Source organism: Notamacropus eugenii, chromosome 5 (assembly GCF_028372415.1).
Source record: "Notamacropus eugenii isolate mMacEug1 chromosome 5, mMacEug1.pri_v2, whole genome shotgun sequence".
NCBI classification, from domain to species: domain Eukaryota; kingdom Metazoa; phylum Chordata; class Mammalia; order Diprotodontia; family Macropodidae; genus Notamacropus; species Notamacropus eugenii.
The window spans coordinates 351,275,740-351,288,408 of NC_092876.1; the positions used below are offsets into that span (position 1 = coordinate 351,275,740).

General features: G+C 36.2%; 1 protein-coding gene and 1 long non-coding RNA gene across 9 annotated transcripts in view; one reads left to right on the plus strand and one right to left on the minus strand.

The window, feature by feature from the left end:
- Positions 1-11,082, minus strand: part of LOC140506606 (uncharacterized) — a 71,557-nt gene extending 60,475 nt beyond the window's left edge. Inside the window, exons 1-2 of one of the 6 annotated variants that reach the window (XR_011968003.1) lie at positions 10,095-11,082; positions 3,164-3,267 (exon numbers count right to left, since the gene is read on the minus strand). This is a non-coding gene — a long non-coding RNA (uncharacterized lncRNA). The other 5 variants (XR_011968007.1, XR_011968006.1, XR_011968001.1 and 2 more) reach the window with 5 other exon arrangements.
- Positions 1-12,669, plus strand: part of LSAMP (limbic system associated membrane protein) — an 823,632-nt gene that overhangs the window by 753,139 nt on the left and 57,824 nt on the right. For all 3 annotated transcript variants that reach the window (XM_072613944.1, XM_072613946.1, XM_072613945.1), the window contains exon 4: positions 3,135-3,269. In XM_072613944.1, the coding sequence (XP_072470045.1) occupies positions 3,135-3,269 (135 nt within the window). The remainder of the gene's footprint in view (positions 1-3,134; positions 3,270-12,669) is intronic.

Here is a 12,669-nt window from a genome sequence, read left to right on the forward strand (position 1 = left end):
GGAAGATCAGACATAGGCACAAAGTTTCAGGCAGTGTAGGTACATTTGAGTCATTACTATCAGTCATCAGGTAATTAAATCCATCGGAGCTCAAGAGCTAATTAATATATGACCTACATATTGATTTGCTTTTGTTTAACAGTACCTATTAGTTGTAAGAAAAGACTTCTACTTGCAGTGAGAGAAGTGAGGTAATGGATAGCAAAATATATGGAAAAAATGGAGCATCATCGAAATATTTTTAAATGCATAGAAGAAAATAAGTAATATAGTGAAGAGCACAGATAAGAAGAGATTTGTTATTACCATATTAAATTTATATATATGTATATATATATATATATATATATATATATATATAGAGAGAGAGAGAGAGAGAGAGAGAGAGAGAGAGAGAGAGAGAGAGAGAGAGAGAGAGAGAGAGACAGAGAGACAGAGAGACAGAGAGAGACAGAGAGAGAGAGAGAGAGAGAGAGGTATTTAGGTGGCATAGTAAATGGTGACCCTGGTGTCAGGAGGACCTGAGTTCAAATCTAGCCTCAGATAGTTACTAGCTGTGTGACCCTGGGCAAATCATTTAATTTTATTTGCCTCAGATTCTTCATTTGCAAAATGAGCTGGAGAAGGAAATGGCAAACATTGCAGTATCTTTGCCAAGAAAACCCCAAATAAGGTCATGAAAAGTCAAATGCTATTAAAACTACTAAAGAACAAAAAAATTCACACACACACACACACATATATATATGCACATGTAAATACACATATACATACACGTATCTCTACGTACATTTACATGGTTCCCCAAAATCTTCCTTCAATTTTAAGTTATTAAAGATATTGATACCAATTTTAAAGACTATATGCAATATAAGTTAATAGTTTTCATATATAATCCTCTTTCTTTTTTTATGTACTGAAATGTTTCTATTTATGCAATGCAAAAGTTTACAATGCATAAGAGTTTAAAATAAAGTCTGCTTACGAAGCAGTATTAACAAAAGACGAAAAGAGATTTTATGGTCTCCAGTATTCCCTGACCCTAGTTTATGGTATCCTACTTTAAATGTTCTGGCTCTGCTCCTAGTTAATCTAGTTAATAGACTTGGCCTGCATACTAGACACAGCATATGTTTCTTTGTTGGCTAACAATTATGTGTACGTGACCATCAGGGAATGTCCTGGAAAGAACAACATCTTGAAATATATGAAAATAGCTACTGACTACTGGTGTTCAGTTTTTTATGATCACAGGCAAGTCTATGTCTATATAATTTTGATTCTGTAGTAGAATTAAGCTCTTTGCACTAACTCACCCATCTTTCCAGTAAAATCTAGTTACACTTTTATCTCTCTTATTCTAGATTACCAGACTTTTGATGAAGTGCATATTTGCTATCTGTTCCTTCTTCATGGTTCATATATAGAATTCCCTCCTTTTTGCCCTCCTAAGGACTCAATTAATCAGTTCTGCTTTTTGTGAAGGACAGTCAGGCTAGAATAAGGGAGAGAGAAGATTTATTCCTTAGAGAAGATCAATGTGTCCAATTTCACAAGTTTTGAGACTTTATATTTCTAGTTATCACTTATCACCAGATAAGCTCACCCCTTGGGACCTTTAATCTGTTGCTGAGTACCCAATTCCCATTAACATTCTGCCTGTCAACTTGATCGGAGATGTGCAATGAATCTGGATGGCACCACCGTCCATTGAGTCATCCAGGGTTGCTACCTTTGACTCTTGCTTCTCCCTCACTATGCACATCTTTACATTTTTATTAAATGTACCACGACAACATCTCTTGCTTTTGTCTGCTTCTCTCCACTTCTAACCACCAGCTTAGCCCGGACCTTCATCATCTCTTGCCTGGACTACTGCTCTAGCCAATTATCATAAAAGTGATAGTGCTTCCTACTTCCAGTCTCCTTTCCCCATTTCATAGAGTGGCCAACATAACCTTTTGAAGGCAAGGTCTGACGAGGTTACTCCTCTGCTCAAAAATTTTCTGTGACTTTCCCTCATCAATGGGATTAAATACAAATTCATTTAAACCCTGGCTTTTCAAGACCCTGCAGTCTCCTTCCTACTTGCCCAAGTCAAGATGAGTCAACTGAAGTCAACATGCATATTGTTATATGTCATTTACCTGTTAAATGACAGACACTGCCTACGTACTTTCCAGTCTTACCCCATGCTACTGTTTTTCTGAAACTCTATATTCCAATCAAACTGGACTCCCAGATGTTCTTGAAGTCAATTCTTCTTCTAACTCTATCATGCCCCATGCTTGGGATCTATCTTCCTTTAAAGGACCAGCTCCGATACTACCTGCTTCATTAACTTTCCCTGCTTGCCTGGTTGTTATTCTCTCTCTCTCTCCTCTATTTTCTTTGTATTTTTTTTGTACTTATGTACATGATAAACCTGTACTTCCCCAATGAAGTTTAAAACCGTAGAAGGAAGAGACTTCCACTACTAATCTTCATATTCCACAAACCTACTAGTTCAATGCCTTGAACATCATAATAAGTGTTTAATAAGAAATGATTTAATTGATTGGTGACATAGTTTAATATTGAGCAGCATGGTCAGTGGCAGTTTCGAAAGTATGTCTTATGAGGAAGTTATGTGAATTGAGTATGTGTGCAGTGGTATGAAACAGGGAGTATGACTTTTACTAGTACATATATCCACATGGGATTCGGTTAAATTCACTTCAAATCAACAAGTATCTGTTACCTCATTTTCACAAGGCATGATCCTAGGTGTCAGAGAAATGTAACTCATCTCAGTGAGCTTGAATTTTACTAGAATTGAAATATATACATATATGTGTGTACATATATGCATATATGTGTGTATATATACATACACATGTGCATTCTATACATATACACATATTTATTGTATACATACACATATATATATACATACAAACATATATGTATGTGTATGTTGGCTAGACCATATTCACCGGTGGCATCAATCTCACATTGATAGGTATAGCTAAAGATATATCACACATACACACACACACATATATACACACATACAAACACATTATATATGTTTATATTCTATATGCCTTTTTATTTGTATAAATATAATATTCATTGATCTATCTGTTTTTTAGGAAGAGAATTTGAAGGAGAAGAAGAATACCTGGAGATCCTTGGCATCACAAGGGAGCAGTCAGGCAAATATGAGTGCAAAGCTGCCAATGAGGTTTCCTCAGCAGATGTCAAACAAGTCAAGGTCACTGTGAACTGTGAGTATGACATTTATGAATCACAGATGCAATTAGCACAGAGATTTGAGGAAGTAATTTCTAAAGGTTCCAGATAACAGCAGCCAAGGGCATTTCATGTTAAACAGAAATTCTGTTCTGGTCAGAGCAGTCCTGGGTACATTCAGATTTTCCAATGGTAAAATGTGATCCTTAGATCTGGTAGAGTACCTTTGCCAAGATAATCACTAAGAGGTTATTTTTTTTTAGAGTCACAACTAGGGTTGAGTAATTGGAGCTTTGTCCCTGGGTGCCAAAATTTGAAGGTATATAACTTCAGCAGTTAGGTACAGCTGAACTTTGCATCTAGTTAGCAAGAATAACTAGTAAAACTGGAATTTACAAATGGCCTGTGAGCATTTCAATCTCAGGTAACCTCTTCCCTCCCCTTCCACTTTGAGACTCTCCAGAAGTGTGATATATAGATATAGATATGTATACACAAATACAAACATAAATAATTGAACTATGTTACACTTAAATTTAAATAAATATAGTTACATATTGGCCTATCATAATTTTTTTTTTTTACTGGTTCAGCACACAGATCAGAGAGTTATTAACGTGGACAAAACAAACCAGGAAACTCAGATGTCCCCAATCTTATGGTTTTTAGAGGCTATATCTGTCCCTAAAGAGGGATAATATATAAATAATTGTATTTTAATAATATTTTTTCAATCATTTATTAAGTATGTAAAGGTGTAAGTTTAAAATATGGCACTGGGTTAGTGCTGAATGCCCAATGACTGTGAGATTTTGACTAAGTTCCTTAACTCTCTTGGTTGATATACCGCTGCGAAGTGCACCATAGGCGTTTGGGGGTTATTTGATAATTCAATATCAGATTGTCTATAAATTGTGTTAGCAGGAAAGGTTCACTGATATGTATTAGTGGGTAAATAAATAAAAGTATGTGGAATCTCTACTGAAAGGTTTAGAAATTAAAAAAAAAGAATAGAAAATAAAAATGAGTGAAAGAGGATGGGGAATGGAACCCTGTGATTTGTCACCCAGCAAAGCATTTTTTTTTAATTCACTTACGCTGTACAAAAAGAAGCATCTTTCTACTGAGACATCTCTATCACAAACTTTTACCTAGTGACAGGATAATCTAGCTGCCCAGGCCTGCCCTTTTGTGCAGTCACTGAATTCCCATTCTGAAGTGTATGAAAGTGGATTTCCACTCTAGCTCAGCTACTTTACGCTTTGTTATAGTCACCATGCCATTATACTCGTTTGGAGTTTGGGGGACAGCCCCTGAGGGAGGCTGTGAAATCTCCTCCATTCATGACAGATGCTTCAAAACACAACTGGCACCTGTCTTACATGTTCAAGGAGCTGGTGTTTCAGGAACACTCGGGGTACCTTAAAAGTCTATTTTTTGTAGCCCTCTTTACACTATTATCATTATTCTCCAATAGAGAGAAGAAAGGGGAAAGAAAGAGAAGAGAGAAAGGGATAGGAAAGAGGGGGTGGACAGACAGACATTTATAGTTTCAGAGACAAATAAAAAATTTCCATACTATAAAAGGCTTTGGGACTTTTTCAGATGAAAGGCACTTTCTGAGTGTTTATATAGCTTTCTAATTAGGTTAGTTCACTTCTTTTATGTGCATATACCCTCACCAATATCATGTACCTCTTTCCTGACTTTTGGAGTTAAGATTTCATTTTCTATTAATTGACCTTCTATCTTAATTAGATTGCATAGAGCCCAATCATGGAGTACATGGAAAATATTTATGCTCCCATTGTGTGAAACATCAAAGAGGCACGGACTGCAGATTGTTCCGAAGATCAAAGCTATCAGGCGAGGCCATATTATTAGAGCAATTAGTCTGACGCTGCTCCTTCTTGACTGTCCTCAAAGAGCAGTGTAGAATGGCTAAATGACGGCCAGTTTTCAAGGAAAGGGTTTTATGAAAATTGGAGGGCTTTTTTAGCTAGTGACAAGTGAATCACAAGAAAGCAGAAACAGAGCTACAGGCTACTGGGAAATTCCTTTCACCTGTTTGTCCATAAATCTCTTAAGAGAGCCCCAGAAAACCGCCGGTATTTACTATCACAACTAAGAAATATTTCACAAGTATATTGTGCTCTCTCAAAACAACTTCTAAATTTGATTTCAATCCTGAGCAAAATTTAGAAAGTACAATGAGACACTGATTCCCTTAAGAATCATCTTTCTTCCAATATGTTACATTCTCAGGCTGGGTTTATGTGACACTGTAGCAATTGGTTGGAAAGTTTTAACAAATCAACTCATCAATAAGTTGTTGCAGCTGTACGATTGATCTTAACTGATTTGAATGGTTGTAGAATACAAATATAGATGCCAGGTTTGATTTTTTTAGGAACTAAGTAGCATTATAGAATTAAGTTCTTGTGCAGAAGGCAATGCATTGAACAAAGGCTTCAGTGTGCAAACCAAAATCAAAAGGAACTGAAAAGACAGGGATGAACTCCAGCCTGTGTCTGGAGTTGGGGTAAAATGGGATTTCCTACATGAAGTGGGAAAGGAAAAGGTGGGGGCACTGAAAACTTGGAGCTTAGAAACAGCTTTGAAGCACTTTCTGAGAAAGAGCACTCTGTTAAAAAAGCAATTGCTTATCTTCCAAGGAATGATCAAATAGACTCATGGGTACAGTGAGGTAGGAGATCATCCAGTAAGTGGCAGAGGAAAAAGAAAAATAGTGATGATTGGTGACACCAGACTCAGGGGTACGGAGGCAGTTATTTGTTGATTTAATAACAATATTATCTTCCTTAAGGGTTAATGATGATGATAGCTAGCATTTACATGGCACTTTAATGTTTGCAAAGCACTTTACAGTTGTTCTCTCATTTGATCCTCATAACAACACTGAAAGGTCTGAAATCTTATCCACAGTTTGTTATGTTTTCCTTCAAATATCTTGAGAATCAATTCCCCAGTTTCCTCAAATTATGTCTCCTCTAACATAGCTATCGTCTGTATATATTCGACTAAGTCCAATTCTTTTACTGTCTTTTTTTTCTTCAGTACCATTTTCACTTCTGTAAACACGATCAAAAAGAAGTATGATGGATGTTAAGAGTCCAAATATAGTGACTCCACAGGCTTTGACGGTGAAACAAAGAGCTTGCTGTAAAAATTTCTGTAGATCTTCATCTTCCACCTGGTTCTTGTCTGCTTTTTATTTCAGATAACTTTCCTTTGAGTCTCTTACTAAGTTTTCTTTGAACTGTTTTTCCTTACATTGCCTCTTTTTGGTTTATGAGGCAATACTGCTAGTAATCTTCCACCGTTCTTCCCTGAGATTTTACCAATCAGTGTTCCTCTTGACTGCCAGCTGTCTCCAAATGGCAAATAGATTAAATGTTTATTCTGGCCGTTTTTAGGTTCTTTTGGTATGCTCATTATGGGAGTTGATTTAAATTGCTTAAATTCCTAGGTATAATTGTTATAATCAGTATCAATGACCTTTATTCAATCCATTCCTCATTTGTCAGTATCAAAAATTTTGTGTAATCAGTCAGGTTTGGCTTCTTTTAATTGTATGCAATGCCTTCATTTTCATTTTAATCTTCCTTCTAGCTTTGTATTAATTTTAATATTTTCTCTAATAAGCCCATTATCTGACTGTACACGTATAGCTAATTCAAGAATGACGACCACATCAGTAATCACTTGTTTTCTCTCTGTTAATCAATTTCATTTTTTGGCAATGCTCTTTAACACTTGTCATGCCTGGCACCTTCCCCATTCTTTCATAAAGAAAATATTGAGATATATAGACATTAAGTTTCTTTATAGCCCATAAACATTTTGACCTTCTAATTCCTTATTCCTGAACCATGTCAAAATTTGCAACAAAGTCACCAAGAATTAAAGTTGGTTCTGTTTTAGTTCAGAGGGTCTAATTGACTCTGTACCAGATGCTACTATAAATCTGCAATTATTTTCATGGTGGTCTTTTTTTTAAAAAATATTTATCATATATCCAATGAAACTTTTTGGTAGGCATGAAAAACAACAATTCCACCAAATCTTTTATTTGACTCTGACAGAATCTGTGAGCCATCTTTCCATTTAGCTACAAATTCCTTTTGTCTTATGGTGATACGTATAGATAGAATATAATTTCAAGACTGATAATCATTGGTACTTCAGGTAGTATGACCATTCATTTGTCATTGAATTTGGCTGTCACATTTAGAATACAGACAGCTAATTCAATGTCAAAAGACAACTGTTTGATTCTTAAATCCCTTTGACCAAATTTCCCCCAATTTTGTCATCATCAGTGCAAAGGCAAAATGGGGACTCCAAGGATTGAGGGGTATTTTCTATTTTTATTTGTTTCATGCCATGCCATGGCCAAAAGATTCATCACAAAATTACCAGCCTAATGACAATGAGCCTTTTGTGTTTAGCCAGGTGGATTCTCAGAAAACAGACATAATCTGTTGCCAGGATAGTACTTGGCAGTCATAGACTTATTAAGTTTCTTGAAACAGATCCTTGTTTAGGAAGAGTATGGGAGAGAGAAGAGGAGAAATATAAGAGAGGAAAATAGGGAAGAGAGAACAGGAAAGAGAAAATTGAAGGGTTTTTCCCCTTTATTATAAAAATGACCTCCCCCTGCTGAAAAATGACACACTTCACTAGTATTCTCCTAGTGCAAAAAGTAGACTAGAACAAAATCTATGTGAAAGCCTTTTAAGATCTTCAGAGGAAAGGCACAGTAAGATGCCTAGGTGCTGCATTATTACTATGATTATGCTACATGAAACTTTATGGTGTGTTTTATGTTCATCTAAATAGCTTATACTTAGTAGGAGATTGCATTCAGACAAATAGCTACACCTCAGCTTTCCATCAATCAATATACTCCTATGAACCAAGTAAAGTGAATTATCCATTACAAACTTGACATGTCACTTACAGAGAGACTTCATTCCATTCAGACAGGAAGATGAACATGCATTTTTTCCTTCTGTGGACTTAATTTGAAAGAATCATTTAAGCACTTTCTCCTCACATATGATTAGTTTTGTAATGGAGAAGTTAAACTGAATTTTATTCTGCCTTCTGAACCTTTGATAGTGGCATCCTATCCATTCTAATTGAAGAATTCATCTTATTGGTCATAAGAAATAGAAATAACTCATTAAAATTTCAGGTACCAGATGGAGTTTAAAGTGTATGAGAAGTGGAAATGTCCTCTGATAACAGTGAACTATTCCAAAAGTCACAAAAAAGAATAACAATGAACCTCAAACCATCATTTTATGAAAATTTCTTGTTATAACTACATTTTAAGAAAGAAATGTTATTTTAACTGTACTACAATATGTATGCTTCCCTATTTAATTACCTTTCTTAGCTTTACCTCCTCAGAATACATTATAGGCGCATTTTAGAATATGCAATCTAAAAGCTGAAAGGCAACCTGAAATAATGGGCAGAAGACTTGTTTCAAATCCTGCTTCTGATCCATACTGGCTTTGGAGCCTTGGGCAAGCTCTTAGCAGCCAGGCTCTCTAACACTTGTCTGTTGGGGAAGAGTGGTTTGTCTGCATCATTTGAAAAGCCTTTCTCACTAGGAGTTCCCTGTACCAAAAGCCCCCACAGATTTATACCTAAAAAAAAAAAAGACTAAAAGTAATGAAAGACTTTTGCTATAACAGTGTGTCCTTTAAAAACATTTAAAATGATTTGCTATCATTTACCAATATTGCTACTTGCCTACTAATATTCCTCCTAGGTTGGCAGATAAAAAAATTTAGTCTTTTGTACACTAAAACTTAGGACAAGATATCAGGGACCACAGTTTTCTGGACCATGAGAAGGGAGATGTCTATCTATGTATCTGTCTGTGTGTGCATGAATGCATGTGTGTGTGTATGCATCTTTCTATCTTATCTGACATACATCTATATTTAAGTAAAGATACAGGTACATGTGTGTCTGTCTATATATTTGTGTTCACCTTTCCACACATCTAGACTCTGTCCATATCCCATAATAATCCCATAAGAAAAGGATGGAAGAAAAACTGCAGTTTTGTGGTTATACTGACAGGAAGTACAGAATGCCAGTATGCTATGGGGAAGATGGTGGTGACAAGTTTAAAATATTTGAGACTAGCATACAGTTCTATTTCCCCATACCAACACCTCCCCCAAACTTCACTCAGACCATTGATGCATAGATACAGATCAAAATTTGTTACTTACATTCATTTTATAAATTGGGAGATTGTGTAAAGAGAGGAAATCTCATGCCAATTCATTTGCAGGACTGGAGAGGAAACTCAGATTTCCAGCCAAATACCAAAGAACCAAAGTGTGAATTCATTAGGCATTGGCAACCAAAGTGCCAGGATTACTGAGACCAGTGCAAAGCACCAATGAGGTACCAGTAGGAGCACAGCAATAGGAACACAGCACAGGGAAGGAATTTAGGGGTGACATTGGCTCTTTTTTTTCCAGTCAGCAACTCTAGAAAGCTTTAGAGAGCAATCAGCCAAAAGGATACTAGGGAAGGTTGATCCCTCCACAAATAAACTAATTTTGTAGAGGTAGAGAAAGCAGTAGTTAACGAAGAATAACAAAACGTAGGAATTCTTTAGGGAAATTGCTAGCTCAGAACAAATGTGCAAATCTATCTGAAAGTGATCATTTTTTGACTGCCATTAAAGATATAGATAGGTAAGCATTATTGCAAAGAAGAGAAAATGCTATCACAAATCAATAACTGTGGTAGGCAGAGAGAGAAAGACAGAGACAGAGAAGTTAATGATAGGTCAGTTTTAGTACCTTGCTTCTTGTAGTTATTGTTTATCCTTCATTCTTGAAGAAGACCATGACATTGAGAAGGCGATATCATGACTTAAAAGCACATCGGATTTAAGTGAGGCAGGGCTGTGCAAAGTCACCAGCCTCTATCTTTCCTCCAGAGACATCTGGATTCATGGCAAGCTATAGATCAGGACAACTGAAGATTGCCCCAGATGTAGTGGCAGACCTTGGCCCTTTTAAGCTTAGGTCTTTCCCAGGTCTCAGTTTGTCTAAGGCAACCGCCATTCAGTGATTAAGACTAGGTAAGAAATGAGGCAAAAAACCAAAAATGTTCTCTTTTACCTAGTCCAAAATTAAAATCAGTCTGGAAGGGGAAGACCCTCAGGGTTTCTGGCCAAAACAGAAAAAATTAGGTACTGAAAGCCAAGCTTCTTCTAGTTTGCTCACCAGAGAGACAAAAGCCCAAAGAGTACTGAAAAGAGGAACAAAACTGAATAGGTAAGAAGTCCTGGGTACCTCACCCCAATGACCTTCTTTCTGCTAGTCTAGTTCCCTCTTGCTAAAGGCTCTTATAGCCTGATCCTCACATTTATTTGGCACTTCGCAAAGTGTTTTCCATACAACAAACAACTCTGTAATCTGTGTACTGAAAATATTAACTCCATTTTAGTAATGGAAAAACTGGGGTAGAGATAAATTTTCTAACTTGACCAGGGTTGCAGAGTTGGTAGGTGCCCAAGCAGAAAGAAACTCAGGTCTCTTGACTGATCAAGTCCAGCACTCTGACCACTAACTGATGCCATTTCTGGGTTTTATCTGAGTAAACTAAGATATGCCTGTACCTCAAATGCTATGCAAGATTTAAGGGTCATTAAGAAGACCCTTTTTTGAAACAACAGATAGATCAACAAAGGAAGTCTATGTTAATAATGGAAAGCTACATGCTCAGGTCATGCTGTCCTCTTTTATGAATGTTTGCATCCTGTTTTCTTAGACTCATAGTTCTGGAGGTAACTGAGTAAATGAATCACCAGTAGACTATTACTGTGATCCAAGGGAAGAGGACTAGATTTAGAATTGGGCAACCTGGATTCAAATTCTGATTCTTCCATAGTAATCTGTGTGAATTTAAATGGATGTATCATTTGACCTTTCTAAGCCTCAATCCCTTTATCTATAAAATAGGGGAGATAACACCTAGGTTCAAATACATGATGCTTTGTTTCAAATAGCTGGAAGGTAATGAGGAGTGAATAGATAATTACTTCATCATGAAGGATTTCTAAGCTGTCAGGTTCCTGCAGAACAAAATTCACTATAAGGTCAAGGCACTGGTTGTTTCAAAAAATTTCAACAGTCCCTTGAAAAACAGATATTTTTTACATGACTGCACATCTGGGAATGAGACTATTGGGTCCAAAGGTATGACTAATTTTATGTTGTATCTCCCCAGGAAAATAGAAATTTTTGAGGACAGGGATTGATCATCACTTTTGCCCTCATATTCCTATTGCTTAGCACAGTGCTGTGCTCAGAGTAGGCACTTAATAAATGATCAAATTGATTTGGAATACTACTCCCAACATATTTAGACAGCATAGATGTAGGATAATATAATTTTAGAGCCAGAAAAGACCTTACAGATCAAGCAACTTATCCTCTCTCATTTTGCAGTTGGGGAAACTAAGGCCCAGAGAGATTAAAGTGGTCAAGATAACAAAGCCAGTTAGTGGCAATGTCTCTGAAAATTTTTCTACTATGCCACTGTATGCCTACATAAACTATCAATGGATAATATATTGGGCAGGAATGAACAAGATGGAGGTTATTCAGTACACGTTCAGAATAATTGAGGGTTCATTTTAAAACAGAATCACAATTTTTATATGACTCACTTATCCCTTCACATTTTTAAAGCATTTTAGAAAAAATTCTTGGGCATATATGTTTACAAATAGCTAGAAGAGACCTGACCAAATGTGCTTGTAACTTAAACTTTCTGTTAATAATTTAATGATGTTCATGTTAAAATAAATCTGAAAAGGCAAAAAAATAGAGGTTGTAAAGTGATATAGTGATTTTCCTTTTCAAGAGCCGTTTCTCTAGAGTTGAAATCGTGGTACTGGAATCACAAAGTAGGAAATGTTTGTGTAAAAATGATTCTTTTTATCTCTCAAACTAAAGGAACATTCCAGTATAGAGATGATTCAGTTATCCCCCAAACTAAAGGAACAAAAGTTTAATCTGCTTTTCCACTTTCCCCCAACAGAATTTTGCTTTGTCAAATATAGGCGAATGAGGTCTGTCTCCTAAAAATGGGCATTTCCCAGTGTGGAGAAATTGGACAGAGTTTACCTGTCCATTAGAAATTGGTGTGCTTATAGGAAAATGGACCCATCAGTGACAAGCAGATATACTAATTAGGAGACTGTTATAATGCTCTAGGTGAGAGAAGAGTCAATTTTAGCAAAGAAATCTCCAGGCTAAAAAAGAATGGGCAATGAACATAAGTGGAGAGGAAGAAGTTAAAGAGAACTGAAAATAAAATAATTTTTTTTAAAAAGAGAAGGTCACAAAGTAAATATAATATTCC